The following is a 19,834-nucleotide window of genomic DNA, read 5'->3' on the forward strand; positions in this document are numbered from 1 at the left end:
GACTATGGTTAGTTTTTATTCAGCTAAGAAATCTTAACTTACTACAAGGGCATGAAGACATTCTCTTGTGCAGTCTTCTAGAATATTTATCATTATGTCTTTTATATTTAAGGCTATAATCTATTTTGATTTATTTTTGAGTGTGGAGTAAGGGAGGGATTGAAGAGGGTTTTCCCCTCCTTTTGATATCCAGTTTTTCCAGCACCATTTGTTAAAACTAGTCTACTTTCCTAAATTATTTTTTAAGGACTTATTTATTTACTTACTTTAGAGAGAGAGAAAGAGAGAGCAGGGGAGGGGCAGAGGGAGAGGGAGAGAATCTCAAGCAGACCTCCTGCTGAGTGTGGAGCCTGACACGGGGCTCAGTCTCACAGCCCTGAGATCATGACACAAGCCAAACCAAAAAGCTGGACACTTAACCAAGTGAGCCACCCAGATGCCCCAAACTAGTCTACTTTCCTATTGAACTGACTTGGTGGTGGTTTGGTTAAAAATCAATTGACCGTATATGTATGGGTTTATTTCTTGATTCTAGTCTGTTCTATTGATTTATTTGCTTATCCTTATGCCAAAACCACACTGCCTCTATTAATGTAGCTTTATAATACATCTTGAAATAGATCTTGTTAGTTATCCAACTTAGTTCATTTTCAAGATTATTTTGGTTATTCCATATCATCTGCATTTATATATGTTTTATAAACAGATAGCCAGTATCTTCAAAAAAATCTTTCTAGAATTTTGATTGACATTCCATTGACTCCGTAGATGAATTTAGGAAAATAGGTATTTTAATAATATTTTTCTAAACCATGACATGGTATTTCTCTTCATTGATTTTGGTCTTCTTTAATTTCTCTCTGCTGTCTTTTGTAATGTTCAGTAGACAGGCTTTGTACATCTTTTGGTTGATTAATCCTATATTTGGTTATTTTTGTGGTATTGGCATTGTTTTTAAATTTTATTTTAAATTTATTATTACTAGTGTTACAGAAAAACTATAGATTTTTAAAATTTACCCTGCATCCTGTGACCTTACTATATTCACTTACTAATTCTGGTAGCTTTGTTGTTGTTGTTTTTTAAGATTTTATAAGGTTTTCTACATACAGAATCATATAATCTGAGAATAAAGAGAGTTTTACTTTTTTTTTTTTACAGTATGTGTCCTTTGTTTCTTTTTCTTTTTTTTTCAACAATTATTTTATTGGAGACTTATTTTTATAAAAGAGACAGCAAGAGCATTGATTACAATAGAGTGAAAGACATATACATTTTTCAAGTAAGTAGCATTAATTACCTCTCTGAAACTATATTATCTTATTTTACTTTTAAGAGATGATTTGTTTATTCTATTAGCCTAAGAGATCATAGGTTATAACACATTCTCTCATCACTTACAATTTCAATTGCTTCACTTTCTGGCAAAACTTAGGATCAAGAAATACAAGCATTGATACTGCAATAGTGGTGTATGATGACAGATGGTAACTACACTTGTGGTGAACCCAGCATAAGGTGTAGAGATGAGTTGAATCATTATATTGCACATCTGAAACTAATGTAACATTGTGTGTCAACTGTACTCAAAAAAAAATTTTTTTAGGACATGTAAGTATTCTTGGAGTGCTTGGCTAGCATGCAACTCTTGACCTCCAGTTTGTGAGTCCAAGCCCCATGTTGAGTGTAGAGATAACTTACAAATAAAAATCCAACACCCTCTTCAGCCCTTTAGGAAGCTAGACTTCAGAAAACGGACTCTCTTTCATAATGGGTCTTCTCATAAAGAGTCCAGTGGAAGACCTTCAACCCCCGCCCAAGCCCAGGCAACTGAGCTGAGATCTCATGCACTTTTTTTTTTTAAAGGTTTTATTTATTTATTTGACAGAGAGAGACACAGCGAGAGAGGGAACACAAGCAGGGGGAGTGGGAGAGGGAGAAGCAGGCTTCCCGCGGAGCAGGGAGCCCGGTGCGGGGCTCGATCCCAGGACCCTGGGATCACCACCCGAGCCGAAGGCCGCCGCTTAACGACCGAGCCCCCCAGGCGCCCCGTGAGATCTCATGCACTTCACTGGCAACCTGCTCTAGGCATCCTTCTGTTTCTTTTTCTTATTATAATGCTAGGACTTCCAGTAAAATATTGAAAGAAACGGTGAGAGCAAACATCTTTTTTTTCATCTCAAGGAAAAAAAAAATCCATGATTTCACCATTAAACATGCTATCATTTGGAGGTTTTTCAAAGATACTCTTTACCAGATTGAGGAAATTTCCTTCTATTTCTAGTTTCCCCCCACATTTTTTTTATCATGAATGAAGGTTGAATGGTGTAAAATGATTTCTTTTTGCAAATATTGAAGTAATTTTTCTCTCTTATTCTGTTAAAATTTTAAATTACAGGGGCACCTGGGTGGTTCAGTTGGTTAAGCATCTGACTCCTGATTTCGGCTCCGGTCATGATCTCAGGGTTGTGAGATCAAACCCCATGCTTAGCACAGAGTCTGCTTGGGATTCTCTCCTTCTCTCTGTGCACCCCCCACCCCAGCTCATGCTCTCTAAATCAATCAATCAATCAATCAATCAATAACACTGATCAAATTTTCAAATGTCAAATTAACCTTATATTCCCAGGGAACCCCCTCCCCCACCTTGGTCATGATGCAGAATCCTTTTTGTATATTTTTGGCATCAATTTGCTCACATATCATTACAAATTTTTGCATCTTTGTTTGTGAGGAACATAATTGTTCTTTTTTTTATGTGTAATTTTTCTTTCATTTAAATGACATTGCAATGCTCTAAGGAGGGGTTATGCTGATTCCACGAAATATGTTGAGAATTGTTTTTTCTTCCTCTATTTTCTGAGTGTGTGTAAAGTCAGTATTATTTCTTTCTTAAATGTTTGATAAAATTCATAAGTTAAATTATGTGGTTATCGTTGTGGGAAGTTGTCTTTGTGGGAAGATTTTTCATTACAAATTCAAGTTCTTTAATAGATATAGAGGGGGGAGGTAGAGGATGGATGGAGTTCCTGCAATATTGCAACAAAAGTGTCTTTATTTAAAATCAAGGCCTGTAGCTTGAGGCCACTCCATATGAGTATATACATGGCCTAATGTCAAGAGTTCTCCCTATGACCTTTCATTCTGTTGCTTCCTGGATCATCACCAAAACCTATGGAAACAAGAAAATGTCCCAGTTAGCGAATTGTCAGAATTGGCAAATCAGGTAACATCTGTGGGTCCAGCACACTGAAGGGAGCTTTTTTTCTTCAATCCATATTTACCGAGCCTTTACCATGCACTCAGTTCAGAGTTAACAGATAGAAATAAGGGGAGCAGTGGGGGACACCCCGTTGCTTCTGAGTCAAGAATGAAAGGCAAATCCCTATTGTTGGTGTCTGGGGAGAGGAGGCAGAGAGAACAGAAAGCAAACACATGCCTGACCTGACGAGCTCAGGCTCTGCGCAGAGCCAAGAAAAGTGGCTGAAGCTCAGGGAGGAGCCTTATGTCTCTTGTCTTTCCCTCTCAGATTGAGGTCTGAACTGGGAGGCCTCCCTGGATGGGACTCTCCACACCCAACAACGGGATCCCAATAAGCAGGCAACCAGGGCTGGAACCCCTGCATTCCTAACAGTTTGGTAAAGGACCTCCAGGGTCAGAATCAGACTCCCAGGCCCTTCCCCGGATCTCCACACTCAGAATGTTCTCGGTGGAGCCCAAGAGCACTTGCATGTTTAACAAGCTCCCACGTGACCAGGTGACTAGGCACAGCACCCAACCTAACTCCTCAAATGACAAGGGGAGGGAGAGCATCCAGAATAACGCTAAGAGGTCAGTATTCTGGGCCGGCTGGCTGGGGTAACTTTTCTCTCTTTTTGGAACCCCCCAGGCACCCTGTGTACTTGGGGTACTCACTCTACCCCATTTTGTTCCTGCCACACATTCCAGGGTGTGGGTTGTGAGGCAGAAATGGGGTGCTGCCGTTGGACAGACTTGGGCTCCGTGAACTCAGGAAGTCATTTCACTTCTTTGAGTTTTAGTTTCTTACTACAAATATAGATAAAGATCCCTTTTCAAAGAGTTTTGTAAGGATTACATGAGATAATGCTTATCAAGCATTTACCACAGTGCGTGGTACAAAGCAAACACCCAATGAGCATCAGCCGATACTATTCATTAACAGACTATGACCTCCAAGAGGGCAGGCAACACGCCTTTGGTTTCTCCTGCTGGACCTGGTTACAGACTAGTCAGTCATGTTTGTGGAGCTGAAGAAGGAAGCTAAATCTCTTGGGGTTGAATGAAGACCTGAGGCGAATGCACATACAAAGCGTGTAGGTATACGTGCCCTTCCCCCACCTCCATACACACCTTCCCACTCGCTTCCCTCCACTTCCTGTCTTTGTGCGTCACCCCTTCTCTCCTTCAAGATTATCTTTCATTCTGTGTAGTAGGAATAATAACACAGTTAGTGATTACTGAGGGCTGGCCATGGGTCCGGCACTGTCCTCAGAGATTCTGCAGTTTATCATCCCAGTGAATCCTCACAACAGCCCTGGGAGGCAGCACTGGCATGATCTCCATTGTAAGGTGAGTCAACCGAGGGAGACAGAAGTCAGGGGCCTGCCCCAAGTCACACAGCTTGAACATGGTGGAGGAGCCAGGCCGACTTCGTGCTCCAGATACCTGAGGCGTGCACACGTGCATGTGTGTGCGTGTGTATGCTGGTGTAGGGAGAGTAGAGAACACGTGCCCTCTGCACCACACCAGCCTCCTGTGGCCCCCGCAGAGCTACTCAGCTCCCAGCACCACAGAGCTCATTCTCTCACACTTGCCAACAAGAAGCTATCCATTCTGGCTGCCCTTTGGGGAAGAGAGAAAAAGCAGCAAGGAGGCCCAAGCAGGAGGAGAGAGCAGCTCATAGGAAGTCATTGACTTCTTCTGCCCCAAGCCTGTCCTCATTCTGTCGCTTCCTTGGCTGAGTATGCACCAGGCCCCCCAGCGCACCGAGAGAGTCTGCCAGGGCCGGGGCTGTGCTCACCTGTAGGCCTCCCCTGAACAGCCTGAACCCATGGTGCTGACGAGCTTCTTGTCCACCCGATGAAGTTCCACAAACTGTGGGCTGTCACGTCAAGAGGACAGCGTAGTCCAACGGGCTGCCCGATCTCACCCTTGGAGCAGATCTCCTCCTACCGTTTCATGAATCTGGTGCTCTGCCAGTGACCCAGGCTAGAGAGTGTCTAACTGGACAGGGTGCTGGGCATTCCCCACAGGTGGAGCTTGGCTGCCCTTGGAAGCATTCTGAACACAGTACCGAGGGTTCCAGAGGGCTGAGACTATCTTTTTGTATTCCCTGCGGAAGTTCTGGTTCAGGAGCCCATAGACTAAGGCATTAAGGCAGCTGTTGAAATAAGCCAGGAAGTAGCTAGCCACAAAGAGCCCCTCCGGGACCTGGGGAGGTATTTCTTCTGGGTCGATGGCCACAGCGAGGCCAATGCCATTCGGTGGGGCCCAGCAGATAGCGAAGATCACAAACACCACGAACGTGGTCAGAAAGCTCCAGATGTCGCTGGGCTTCGGGCGCAGCTTGGTGTCTGACCTGGCCCTCCTGCAGGCCTGAAGCACCAGCGCCCAGATGCGCAGGTAACAGAAGGACACGACAGTGATGGGGAGGAAGAAATGAATGACCACCACTGCCATTGTGTACCGGGTGCTGGCCACCTGGATGAAGGTGCAGGAGTAGACACGCGGGTCATACTCCAGGGACCCCATGAAAAAGTTGGGCACCAAGGCCCCCACAGTGAGGAGCGAGACAAGGCAGATGTAGAAGGGCATGTGCCAGGGCTGGCAGATCTGGTGGTAGACCATGCTGTGGCAGACATAGCAGCAGCAGTTAATGGCAATGGCAGTGATGTTGAAGACGGAGCCAATGACACTCAGGCCCATCACGAAGGCACTGGCCTTGCAGTGCGCCTCGGCCAGGGCCCAGCCGTCATGGAAGATGGCCGCGAGGATTAGTGGGTACGGGTACAAGGCCGCCGCCAGGTCAGCCGATGCCAGACTCACCAAGAACAAATTGCCTGGAGCAGGAAAGAGGGGGCAAGAGTCAATAGGAGACCCCCCAATTCCTAGCCTGTAGAATATTCTACCCTTTATCCAGTTACCTTTATCTAGTCATGTAAAAGGAACCACGTTACCGTCAGCATTGGGGTTGGAGACCTAGTGGCTTTTCGAGACGCGGAGTTCAAGGCTCAGACTGCATTTCTGCTATTCACTGTGTGGCTCAGGCAAGTTACCCAGGCACTCCAACACTCCAAGCCTCATTTTTCTCATTTGTGGAATGGGAATAATGCCTCATACTTTATACTACAGCTGTGAGGATCAAATAATGGGACAAAGTCCTGGGGGCATCGTGGGTGCTCACGAATGATAACTATTTTCACCATAAACACAGATGCTCAGGAGCTTTGCATCACTCACACTCCGGCAAGGATTCTAAGGGAGAAGCATTTGAAAATCAGGAAAGTGGCTTCACTAGAACCTCTCCCCGCCCATACTCCCACCTTCCTACAAATCTCTCTGACAGTCTCTTTTTGCACCTTCTCCCACACTGGTCAACATGCTACTTTTTTTTTCTTTTTTAAAAGATCTTATTTATTTATTTGACAGAGAGAGCAAGAGAGCACAATCAGGGAGAGCAGCAGAGGGAGAGGGAGAAGCAGGCTCCCCACTAAGCAGGGAGCCCGACGTGGGACTCTATCCCAGGACCCTGGGCTCATGACCTGAGCTGAAGGCAGACGCTTAACCATCCAAGCTACCCAGGCACCCCAACAGGCTACTTTCTAAGTGTCTTTACTTCAGTTTTCTAAATGTGAATTGCATTTTGCAAGTGGGATGGAAGAAAGGTTTGGGAGTAGGAACCATGTGTTCTGGCATTCCCCGGCCTCCCTCATCTGGGGCCTACACTCACAGCCAGGCTGCCACGTTGGCAGAGAGTCTGGTCCTGTGGGGCCTCACAGCCTCCTGTGTTGCCTTACACCTTCTCCAGCTTTCTGAACTGCCTCCCTCCTCTGAATGGAGTGTTCTCTAGCCCGAAAGTGCCTCAGGAGCCAGAGGGAGAGCCTATGGAAACCGCAACATCCATTGATTAATATGCTTCTGGCATGTTCTGGGCCAGAATCCTAGGGAAGAGCTGGGACTAAAGCCAAATTTAGAAATCCAGTATTTCTATTTCTAAAGCACTTGGATTCTAAAACACTGCCTCATGAAGAAGGCACCAAGAATCCAAAAGTGTGGCCAAAATAGAGCTCAGAGCATGAGAAGCTCCATCCCTGATGCTGCTCGTTCCATTCACCAAGGGTATGCTTTGAGCGCCTACTACATGCCCAAGAGCTGCTATCCTTTCTAGCCAGCAGAGGCCCCCAGGCATGCAGTAGGCACCAGCCATCGTCTTTCAAGTCTTCTGGCCTCTTGCCGCGTGGTGAAGTACGAGCTGCCAGCCCTACAGTGGCTGGACCCAGAGGGCAGGTGGAATGATTTGCAGGAGGGACTTCTCGGGGAGCTAAGGACGTTGGCTCCACCACCACCAGGCATGTGCTCTGCATACTGCATTGGCTGATGTGACCACTTCGGGGTCACAGCATCAGGCAGACGGAAAGGGTCCAAAAGACGCAGCAATTGGAGAGGCCAGGCTGCGGCCTGGCTTCAAGCGGGCAGAGAAAAAGGGAGGCTCAGAGCCACCCTGCTGGGGGTCCCCCCGAGTCAGGCCTTCAGGTGAGGTAGACTCCACGATTACAGTTATAAACCCACAAGGCAGAGAAAGGGCTGCTTCCAGCCCTCCCCTGTTCGCGCACACATTCATTCACCACACCTCAAAGAAGATTCCACAAGATGCACTCCATGTGGGGGTGGGAACGTGGAAGACCCCCCAGGCAGCCTTGGTTTGGACAATTAAAGTGCTTACAAGGTGGTGAGCTCTCCTGTCTCTCAAGACATTCATATAGAGATGGGGTGTGAAGGAGTCTGGCTTCAGGTTAAAATGTTGAATTCCTTCCCCTTCAACTATGTTTGAGATCTATTTACTGAGTGGGGTAAAGCCCCCTCACATTCTTTCTGTCGGGGACAGCCAGGCAAGAAACGCACATCTGAGGACCTATGCAAGGTACGGAGGGGGTCTCCCGCTTTTCCATTGAATTCCCAGTCTTGTTTGTTACCTCCACTGGTGGATGTCAGTCTCTGACTCTCCTACGCAGACCTCACCCGGTCTCAAGATGGGGGGCATTTCCTCTCTCAGAGTTCTTGTTCTCAGCTGGATCAGGAGCCCTTGCCTCTTCCCAGAATTGTAAGTGTCTTTCTGACATTGGGAAGTGGTGCTTGAAGGTGGGATGACCTGGGTAATCTCAGTTCTGCCACTTTGAAGTTGGGCAAGTTCCTGAAACTTCTTTCTCCATGACTGTTCCTTAATTGGTTCCCTCCTGTTCTTTGGGGGCCCTCCTTCCTTTTCTTTACACACATTCCACTTGGTTGTTTCTGGGAAGAAAATCACTTCTTTCGGATACAGGAATATTGGTCCCTGCAGGGCCCTCTGGCCTCCTGGTTGAGCAGCAAACAAGCTGTTGGCACTGGCAAGCGCGTGCGGAGAAAGTCAAGGGCTGCTGGGAGCGGGTGCTAGATCAGCCAGCTGTTTCCCCCGAAAGCCAGTCCAGCTCTGTGTGTTAATGTGGCTCATCTCCTGATAATGCCCCAGAGGCTGGCAAGCAGCTTGTAAATAGTGGGAAGAACACATTCAACTCCACGTAGAGAGTGATTCAATTACCCTCCCCTATTTCTCAGGTTGTTTCTAGAAGGCTGAAATCAGCCAGTTCCTGCTGTAGGTTCGTCTGCCCAGACATCGTACTGTCTCCCAGATTTCTTGACACCAATCCAAATTAGGCAAATAAAATTCTTGTTTTGTCTCCCATCTGTAAGAAGCCAGGTCCTGTCTGGATGGTAGTCAAGGGAGGTCTAGTTCTCTATCCATTTCTTCCCCAGACAGGTGAGAAACCCATCAGGATGCGCACAGCACTGCTCATCCCGCTATGCACAGGCGTCTAATGAATATTCATGTCATACATCCTGGCATGACTTATTTCCATCTGCCTCCACCAGACAGGGTGTATTAGTGGAGACAGCCTTCAACAAAAGGCCTTTGTTCACTAATACGTAATTCCCTTTTAACATTCCTACACAAAGCACATCCTTCCACAATCCACTCCCTCCTTGCTTCCTCTTTCCTTTTTTTCCAGGAAATCTATTTCTTGAGAAGGATCTGGTAACCCTGGGTTGGTGGGGGGGGGAGCCAACAAGCCTTGAGTGATCTAGTCTTCATCAGATAGGAGAATTCCAGAAGTTCAAGCCACCCTTGCCCCTCCTCCCTGTGCCCACCCAGCAGGCCCAGAAAAAGAGTCTGTTGAATTTAAATTGTCCTTGGTCACTGAGCTAAAAGCCAGTGTAGAAATAGTTAAGGAGTCATTTCTTCAACAAATATTTCTGAGTATCTACTAGGGACTAGATCTGCCTTTGTTTGCCAAGGCCGAAGGAAACATGGTGAGCAAGAGGCATACCCCCCTCCCCTTACAAAGCTCCTGGTCTCAGAGGAGTCAATTAAACAAATAAAAATAAGATGTGGCAAAGGTTAAAATCGGGAATTCAACAGATAAGCTATCATTTCTAACAGGGGTAAACTTCCTGTGCCTTGGGGTCTTCTTCCATCCTTTACCTATTCAAACATACTGAGTGCCTACCTTGTCTGGGCAGGGCACAGGGATGGGTCAAAGACATGGCCCCCACTGGTGAGATGCCAACAAGGCTGTTGGGTCAAAAGACAAGAGAATCAGCAGCTAGCTAGCCCTTCAGTGTGCTGAGAGCCAGGAGAGAGGCCAGGACAAGGGAACAGTGGGGAAGAGCTAAGAGGGCCTGGTGATGGGGCTGGCCAGGCAGGAAAGTTCACCAAGGGGCAGGACAACATCACAAAGACCCTTGCCACCGGCCTGCGTCCTTCTTAGAATGCTGTTTTTCTCAAAAGGGATTCGTATGGGAAAGGAAGGGCATAAGAAATACTAGTAATCTCCAAATGAAAGTGAAATATTTTTATCAGTTACTTTCTGGAAATAAGCACTGGAAATCAGTAGGCAGATTATTTGTTAAGAACTTGATTTCCTTACAAACACTAAAAACAAGGCACTTTTATATTAAAGTAAGCTCCTAATTTGATTCCCAAATTCCTTGAGGGCAGAGATTGTTTTCCACTAAAATCACATTATTTGTGAAAATCTTAGAGAGTGCAGATGAATCATATAAGAGCCGAGTTGAAATGTAACTCTGCTTTAATTAAAAACAAAAAGGCCTGCAAAGCAAGCTAATCGTGTAAACAAAAACAGGATGGGGGTATTTCAACCACTTAAAAGAAGAGAACGTATTTAAGAGCATAATGATCTATTTTTTTTTAAACTAACTGCCTATTACAAAATATCTTTCCATAATCATCACCAGAGATCATTTGGAGACTCTTACCGTAGCATTTTATTACTTCAATTACACTTAGCACTAACAACAAAACCACAATTGGTATAGCACTTTAAAGTTTATAATGTGCCTTTACATAAATTGACTGAATTGTTTCTCACAAGAATCCTTTAAGGTTGATCCCGTGATTTCCATTTCAAGAAACTGACAGATTATGTGAATTGCCTATGGCCATAACAGAGAAAGAAGAGAAACAGGAGGAAATCAGGAAAAAGAAATGTCAAGGGCAAGGGTGTAGAGTTTGGGCAAGGGTGTAGAGTTTCTTAGTCATCCCCCAAAGCGAGAAAGAACAGGAAAGCGTGCCCATTAAACCTGGCAGTTAGAAGGTCAGGAGTGATATTAGCAAGGGCATGGTTCTGCCCAGTGTTGGAGGATAAACTTTTGTACTGTAGGTTGCTCTCCCAGTCGGCTTTGGCTTCAAGAGAAGGAAAGAAATGGAGTGGTACTTGCAAAGGGATATCCCTTTGGTGGGGGGTGGGGTGGTGTACAGAGTCTTTTTTCTTTTCTCTTTCTTCTAAATGGGAGAGATTTTATCCGGCACGTAATAAGCACACAGTAATATTAGCTATTATTTATTACTGCTGCTTTTATTAGTTGTGTCGAAAGAACAAGAAAGAGAATCCGAACATTGGACTACAATCCCTGGGAGATAAGATAGGAGAAGTCAGAGTGCAGGGCGGACCCTGAAGAAGGTAGGATGTTGCCTCTAGGGTGGAAACTCCCTGAGTACTGGGGACTCTACTTCTCAACTCCCTAAATTCTACTCTTTCAATAAGAAGTATTTTAAATCGTAAGACCTAATTGTGGCAATGGTATCTTCAGAGTTTTGTGATATATTATGCTAAATACAGACCCCAATTTCTGGAGGAAAAAAGGGCAGTCAAACACGAAAGTCTTCATACCCCTGGGCTACTGAGAGCTACAGGGGAGGAACTGAAGAGGATTATGAGCTTTTCTGATTGTTCAGCTAAAGACATAATTATGGGATTTAAAATGTGCTCATCTTTGCTTGGTGAAGAGATAAGAAAGTATTCAGTGCAGAAACCTGAAGTTGGAGAGCTCAAGCCACGTCAGGGAGGGAGTCTAAGTTAGCCCAGTTTGGTCTTCAGCTGATAACAAGCACTACAAACCCGGCCAGCTGAGCGGGTCAAAAGACACCCGTCACCAAATGGCGTCTCCATGAAAACCCGAACGCCGTGAGTTCCACCTTACCCTACAACGCCTGGAGCACAGGGACTGTGGGTCTATTAAGTATTTCCTCCAAGCCTTCCAAGAGCCTTTATCCGGAAAGAGTCTATTCATTCATCATTTACACCCTCAATCAGCTAGTCGAGGGAGAAGGTGGGCTCTGCTCCAATCTGACTGGGGATGCAAAACACCTGCTGGGCTGAAAATTCCCATCAGGAAGCCTGCAATGTAGTCGCTGCTTCCGGGCAAAAGATGGTGCAGACCGAGCATCACTGGGTTGCCCAGAGAACAGGGCAGACTCTGGACGAGGACCTGTGTGTTCAGCAACCAAATCCTCCACGTTTTTCTGGGCAATCCCAATGTCAAGTATTTCATATCCTTTCTCTTTACATATCACCCAACTGTCCGAGGTATGGCTTCGCATCCACTCACTCACAACACCTCCCCGACAGCCTGGGAAATCGGGCACTGTGCCCAAGGGCCAGGAATACCTGATACTCTTTGGGCTTTCCCCTCTGCTAACAGAGATTACCTCGGCCTTTCAGTAAGGACATGTTTCTCTCAGCTCTCTTCTGTGTGGCCAGCTCTCTGGATGGCGAAGGTAAGGGCGGGAGGCTCACATTCTACAGGCAGCCCAAACGAAAAGCAATCTCAGACCAGACCAGCAGGGGGCAAACTCCCTAAGGCGGCAGGGAGGCACAATCTGGGGGAGGCCAGGAAGAGCTGGAGACCGCTATCCCCACGGGAGCAACAGGAACAGGCACACCTCTGTGCAAGGACAAGAGTGAAGTGTGCCGTGGGATTTCAGTTCCGTGAGGACTCTACTGGTCGCATGAGCAGTGCTGAGTGCTGTAGCTGAGTCCGCCCCACCTCGTGACGCACGATTCATTCCTTCTGTCCCGTGGCTCTCCTGGTGTCTTGTCGGTTTTCAGTTTGTCTCCACAGACCGGTGTTTATTTCTTACTATGTACTCGGCTCTGTGGACCGAAAGGGAATCAAAGCCTCGGGTCTCAGCAGACTCGCGGTGCGGTGGGCAGAGAGGGAAATGGACAAGCCCGGTGAGGCGGGTGCTGCTGGGGAGGGCACGGGGAAGCCGGAGGCGGGAGACGGTCCCCACGCTCTGCTTGCCATTACTAAGCGACATCAACCACCTCAGAGGGACGTTGAGGAAGGGGTCTGGAGGAGGTTCACTGGCAGAAAAGAGGCAGGGAGCTCCTCATCTTGGGCAGTGGCAGCAGCTCACAAGCAGGATGAGAGGAGGGAGACGAAGCTGTGGTGCTGGGCGGGTGCGCCGGGGCAGGGCTGTGTGAGCAGTGCTCTGAGTCCCATGCTGTACACACAGAGGGCAGCCACAGATGGGATGGCATCAGCCGCTGGAGGAGGGAGCAGGGAAAGCCGTCTGGACACTCCGGACAGAGTTTGTCCCAGAGATGGTGAGCATGGGGCACCTGGGTGGCTCAGTTGTTAAGCGGCTGCCTTTGGCTCAGGTCGTGATCCCCGGGTCCTGGGATCGAGTCCCGCGCCTGCTCCTTGCTCAGTGGGGATCCTGCTTCTCCCTCTGCTCCTCCCCTGGCTTGTGCTCTTTCTTGTTCTCTCTGTCACATAATCTTTTTTTTTTTTTTTTTTTTTTTTAAGAGAGATGGTGAACGTGTAAAATGGGGCAGCGAGAGGAGAGAGGGGAGGAAAGGGGAATATTGAGAAATATCAGACGGCAAACATCATGGGAACTTGGGGAATTAAGGAACCAGGAATGACGCCCAGGGGTCAGGTGTCTAGGAGAGGAAAAGAAGGCGACCCAAAAACTAGCATTAGGTAAGCCAAAGGAATGGAAGTTTTCGAGGGGGGAGTGGGCCTGAGGCTCACACACTGCACAGAGGGACATTTTGGAGGCCAGTCTCCAGAGCACTGAAGAGGAAATGGGAAGCAAGGAGGTAGTCAGTGCATGGAAATTGATGTCTGGCTGTGAAGGGAAGGAGAGAGTAGTGATGAACTCATAAACAGACATAAAATCCGGGCGTCTGGGTGGCTCATTCGGTTGAGCGTCTGCCTTCTGCTCCCATCATGATCTTGGGGTCCACTGATCGAGCCCGAGGTGGGCTCCTTGCTCAGTGTGGAGTTTGCTTTTCCCTCCCATCTCCCCCTCTACCCCGCTGCCCTGCGCTCCCTAGCTAGAGCTCTCTCTCTCTCTCAAGTAAATAAAATCTTAAAAAAAAAAAGACATAAAATCAAGGAAAGATTTTTTTTTTTAACACCAGAGACCCTTGTGTGTGTGTGCCTGTGTGTGTGGGTGTACATGTGTGGGCTAAAGGGAAAGAGACAGTGAAAACACAGAAGAGAGAGAAAGAACTTGATGGGGGAAGGTTCCAGAAAAGCAGGGAAAGGAAGAGATAAAAACCAGAAACACAGAGAGTATTATTGGCTATGTCTAGACCAGGGCAAGTGTGGCCATGGCAGGCACAGGAAATGTCCTCAGATGCTGTCAGGAGAGCCCTAAATACGACAGGTCCCCAGGAAGCACACATTAAAGAGTGAAACGCACACCTGGTCTTACCTTCCAAGTTGGGTCAATACCCTGAATCTGGCTCCCACCTTCCCTCCATCCCTCCCTCTCTTTCTCTAGTGCCATCTCTGAAAAAGTCAACCCAACACATGCAGCAACAGAAGCTACAGACAGGGGGTAGTCCTGGGAAAAAGGACGATTCATCTAACCACTCACCCAGCTATCAGTTTCACCCCTGTCATGGATGACAAGAGGAAATGCATTTGTCATAGTCAAGTGAAGGATACTGATGTCTGCTAAGAAGGGTCTATGATCTTAATATGGGCTGTGTGCCTTGGTTATGTGTCCTTCGCCACAGTCTTATCTCCTTATTAGCGATGAATTAAGGAACCAGACTTAATTACAGAAAGGTTTCAGATGAGGGTTTCTTAAAGTCACTCTAAACTCTCCGTAGAGCGGCTTGATTCCTAGCGGAATGAGTGCAAATTCCGAGGGCTCTCAGTTTTTAAGCATCTTTTGAAATCTCACTCTGCCAAGGTTTAACGGAAGTCAACAGTAGATTTTTCATGAATGTTATCAATAAAGCCAGCGGTCAAATAAAAGCTGGATAAATTGCATGACTGGAGCGGCCACCAATGTGTCAGGAATTAATGTCATTTAGCTCTAGTGTTAGCATTTGTTTCTGGTGCTGGGCTGTAGCAGACTCAACAGGAGGCAGGAAGGATAGAACAGGGGATGGGCCAGCAATTGAAAGCTCAGTACCCACCCAGGCCACGCTCCCAAATCAGTAAGGTTTCTGTGCCGCCCGCTAAGAGCACAGAAGAGGCCAGCCCTCCTGGGATGAAGGAGGGGAGAAGCTGCTTATCTGCCTCAGGTAAAAGGAAGCTGCACTCACCCCACTCAGCCACCTCTCCAACCTCAGGCAGCTCAAATTTTACTGACCAGGGAACCATAGCCTACTCCACCCGGTTAGTCAGGGAGAGAAGAGGCTGGCTGTCAGAATATGGGGGGCCCAGCCCTGCCTCTTCCCTGCCTCTGTGCAGTAGATGCGTGTTTGTGGCTGCTGCAAAGGGGCGATTCAATCGAAAATATCAACTACAACTTTCCCCTCGCCGTAACCTGCTCTTCCTTAATATATAAGCTTTTAGTCAAAGGACACGACAATATCTTAAAAAAGGTATTCCAGATGATACTAACCACCACTACTGAAATGACCGAGTTAGAAAGCTTGTTTCTACTTGATAGTGTTGTTTCCCATATTATAAACAGAAGCTCATATTTTTATTTTTTGTTTGTTCTGTAGATAAATATACTGGAGTCAGAGAGCCACACAAAGTATACATGCCCATTTACTACAATTGGCCTTTCTGAATGGTCTGGGGCTCCTTAGAAAAGCCTGGTTAAAGACAAGACAAGCCTGGCTTTCTGCTGTTGTCTTTTCATTGTAATTCACTCTAATATTTGAGTTGTCCCTAAGGCCCAAATTAGAAAATTACAAATTAGCAAACAAGCCATGAGCCTCCCACGTTGAAATGGTCAGCATGCTCCTGTGACCGCTCAGGGTCAGAGTTCAGAGACTCCCTCCCTCTGGTTTTGTTCCCTTGCAGACCTAAGGAATGGAAAAATTGAAAGGAGAGTGCACAGAAAGGGGAAAAATACTTTTCCCGATTGCAACACTATTTTGCCAAATCCTTATTTTAATCTTCATTTAATCCCACGAATTCCCTATCTTCAGAAAAGACCACGTTATCCCAAAGCAATGTAGTTCCATCTGCAAGCAGAGCCTGCAGATTTCTGCGTCTGCACTCTCTTGGTTGGAAATGGGTCTTCAGATCACCTGGAGGTAAGTTTCCGACACAGAACTCCCCCGGGGGCTTCATTGTCTCAGCACCCACTGCAGGGGGAGGGAGAGAGGTGTTAAAGATCCTGAGATTCCTGTGGCCGGATAGGGGCACCCTCTGCACCCGCACAAACTGGAGCGCCTTGGATGACGGAAGCTTCCAGCCGCGTGGGTTCCCACAGAGCGGGCGCCCCGCCATAAAGTGCGCAGAAAAACTGCTCAATTCACGCGGCACAGACGCGCCCAGTGCGCCCCGGGCAGCGGCGAGAGGCGGGCGCCAGAGCCGCACGTCGGGGAAAGGCAGCAGCTCTGCCAAACTTTTGAGCACAGGACCCAACTTGGGGACGAGGTTCGAGAAAACGGAACGGGGCCCCCGGGACCGACCGCGGAGTCAGGATCGGGACCGGACGCCAGGGAAGGGTCCGCCCCAGCAGCGGGCGTGGCGCTCACCCGCGTTCCGGAGCTTGCGGTTCCTGAGCACTGACAGGATGACTAGGAGGTTGCCCACGACGTCCACTGCTGTGGTGACGATGAGCACGGCGGACAGCGCGGGCGCCACCCAGGGAGGACGGGCGGTCCCGGAGGACCGCGCGCTACCCGCCCCCGGCCAGCCCGGGCGCACAGCCGGCTCGCCCGCCTCGCAGCAGTTGGAGAAGGAGCCGTTCTCCAGCATCGTGGACCGTCCGGCGCCGCGCGCCAGCCACAGCGCCAAGCCCTGTCGCCGCAGGAAGCGCGCTGTCGTGCCCAGAGTTCTTGCCACCCGCACGGGTGCCCCGACCAGTAGGGAGGGACCTAGAGGAAGTAATTAAGCGTGGGCAGCGGGCGGAGAAAAACATCAGAATGGGAGGAGGACTTGGGGTGCAGGCGTTGCCAAAAGGAGTGCATCCCTCTCTCTCCCTCCCTGCGGGGCTGGCTCAGGAACATCTGAGACCCAGAGCCCAAAACTGCCTGGCCCAGTTCAGCCCTCAATTCCTGAGCGCACCTCCACGCCCAGATTCCCAGATTCCCTCCTCCCCCACCCCCAAGAGAAGCTGTGCCCAGGAAGGGACACCCAGATATGCGGACTGGAGAAGGTGTTGTTCGTGGAGACCTGCAGACCTGTTGTCAGAAGGGCAAGGTTTGAGGCCCCCATGGGGGCTGCGCAGCTCCAAAGAGAGTAGTCCCCAGGGTATGGGGACAGATCCCAGGGCAAAGTCTGGTGGAGGGTTACACTCCTGGCAGCTGCAGGAGAAAAGCAAACCCCTATTTATTGAGCACTTGTTGTTTACCCTGGGAGACACTGATGATGTCTTTGCCTTGTCCTCGTCATAAAACCAAGACATCTATTGATATATGAACATCTATTTAAATATGACAATTCTTAAATAGATGTGTGGTCAATACTGGGGGTTATTATAATGTGGTTTTGGAGGGCTTTTGAACAAAAAGAGTGAAATATGACTACTGGAAAGAAGGAACTTAGATGCCCTTTATTTAAAAGGTTTGAGCACTTGCTCTGATAACAGCAACAGCTAACCTCTTCTGAGGGTGAATTTTATGCCAAGCACTGTCCTAGCACCTTTCACATCACTAGAACCACTAAAATCAAACTGACGGACAATTTTAAATTTGAGGAGGAGGTAAAACGCCTGGATACATTGCTTTCATGAGAATGCAAAATGGTACAGCCACTTTATAGAGTTGTTTGGTAGCTTCTTATGGAGTTAAACATATATCATCCTACAACCAGAAATGAGATAAAAATGAAACATATGTCCACAAAAAAAAACTTGTGCCGGAATGTCCAGAACAGCCTTATTGATAGTAGCCCAATCCTGGAAACAGCCCAAATATCCATGAGAGGGTAAACAAATTGTGGTATATTCCTACATGGAATACCACTCAGCAATAAAAACTATTGATCTACACAACATGGATTAATCTAAAAAAATATTATATTGAACAAACGAAGCCAGGCACAAAAGAGTACATACTATACAATTCATTTATATGAAGTCAGAAAAATAGGAAAAATTAATCTACGGTGATAGACAATTAGAACAATGGTTGCCTATGGGGGTGAGGATGGACCAGGATAGAGCACAAAATACATTTCTGGGGTGTTATTTCATATTATTTTATGTAAATATGATATGTGTATTTCATGTAAATTATACTCTCCCACCTCCTTCCTATCCCAGGCCCCAAGAAACAAAAACAAAAAGGAAGAGTGCAGTGGAGAGGAGTGATGATTCCGGAGAAGGATGTGTTAGAGAACAAACCCCTGGAGAAGTGAGCCTATCCTGAGCCCAGGGAAGGAATATTGTTGTTAGCAAGGAGAGGCTTCACCCCTATGGTAGAAGGGAAGCAGAAGCTGGGAGCCGAATTCAAAGTGTTTCTAGATTGGCGTGAGCAAATGAGGGAGCTGCCTTCTGGCTGCTCTGATCTCAAGGAGCTTGAGCCTACCTCGTTAGCTGGGACTGGGGGAAAGAATGTGGGAGGTTTGAAGACAGGAGAAGGTATGAAACGTCATTTCAGAAAATAGGTACACTAACTAGGATCCGTGGCAGATTTGTCAGGAGAGCAAGTACCCCTGAACAGTTTCAGATCGTGGCTCTGAGTGAAGCCAGTCAGCCTCATGGTGTGGTTGTCAGTCAGCCAACTTGGATCTGCTCAGGACAGGCACTGACGAGGCAGGAGGATCTTCAGCCAGGATTGGGGTTTGCCGGGGAGGAGTAAACAACGGAAGGAAGTGCAAGGCATGATGGGAAGATGGACCCTAGGATCTATATTAAATGAGACATGCTGAGAAAACGGGAGGAGGCTGATGGATCATGAGATACAGATGGGATCAAGGGATCAGAGGGGCTGAATTCAAAGGATTGTAGTGGGTGAATGTGAACAAATAGGCTTTGATATTGAGAGAGTGACTTGTTTGAAACTTGTTTGAGATTTCTTAGGACGGCAGATTCTGTTGAAGTGGGGCTTCTGAGTGGGATGATGGGAATGGGTGGCCAGAGAGGGGCGAGGGGAAGTTCATCAGAAACGAGAAGGTCAAGGACCTGAGAAGCCCAAGCGTGGGTCTTGTGGTGGTGAGAGAAAAGGGAAACTGAGTCAGGGGGCAAATCCCAGTGAATAGAGAGGAATGACCAGCCAGCTGGTAAGAGCGATGCAGGAGTGAGGAGAAGGAGAGACAGTGGGATGGTGTGAAAATGTCACAGGCTGTTTCCAAAGAAGAGACAACCTTCCCTGTTCTTACACACACACGTGTGCAAACATACAGCGGCACTTCTGTGGCTTTCAGTGGCCCTCAGAACAGCAGGTGAGTCGGGTGCAAAACAAATGGCCCCCGTTCAGCACACCAGTAACACACATTTGGTTAACTGAGTACGAACCAGAGGAAGCAGCCCTGGGATGCGGTCATGCACACATCCACAGCAGTGTATCTCAGACCTTTGGGCACGAGCAAGTGGGCTGCTCTCCGCCTAAGCAGTCGGCATTATGTCCTAGCACAGTGGACCAGGCTGTGACTTAAAAGGGCAGGGGAAGGGTACTGCAGCTTTGGAAGACACTTTGCTGGTTTCTTACAAAACTAAGCATACTATTGCCATCTGATATGGTGACCACACTCTTGGTATTTACCCAAAGGAGTTGAAGTTATCTCCATACTAAAACCTACACATGGATGTTTATAGCAGCTTTATTCATAATTTCCAAAAACTGGAAGCAACCAAGATATCCTTCAGTAGGTTAATGGATAAATA

The 19,834-nt window shown here is 47.6% G+C and overlaps 1 protein-coding gene across 1 annotated transcript in view; it reads right to left on the reverse strand.

Moving 5' to 3' along the window:
* MTNR1B (melatonin receptor 1B) overlaps positions 1 to 16,764 on the reverse strand; it is a 29,853-nt gene extending 13,089 nt beyond the window's left edge. The window contains exons 1-3 of the mRNA XM_027577926.2: positions 16,542 to 16,764; positions 5,246 to 6,080; positions 5,042 to 5,122 (exon numbers count right to left, since the gene is read on the reverse strand). Coding sequence (XP_027433727.2) covers positions 5,042 to 5,122; positions 5,246 to 6,080; positions 16,542 to 16,764 — 1,139 coding nt within the window. The remainder of the gene's footprint in view (positions 1 to 5,041; positions 5,123 to 5,245; positions 6,081 to 16,541) is intronic.
* Positions 16,765 to 19,834: the final 3,070 nt, after the last annotated feature.

This window comes from Zalophus californianus, chromosome 11 (genome assembly GCF_009762305.2).
Source record: "Zalophus californianus isolate mZalCal1 chromosome 11, mZalCal1.pri.v2, whole genome shotgun sequence".
Lineage (NCBI taxonomy): Eukaryota > Metazoa > Chordata > Mammalia > Carnivora > Otariidae > Zalophus > Zalophus californianus.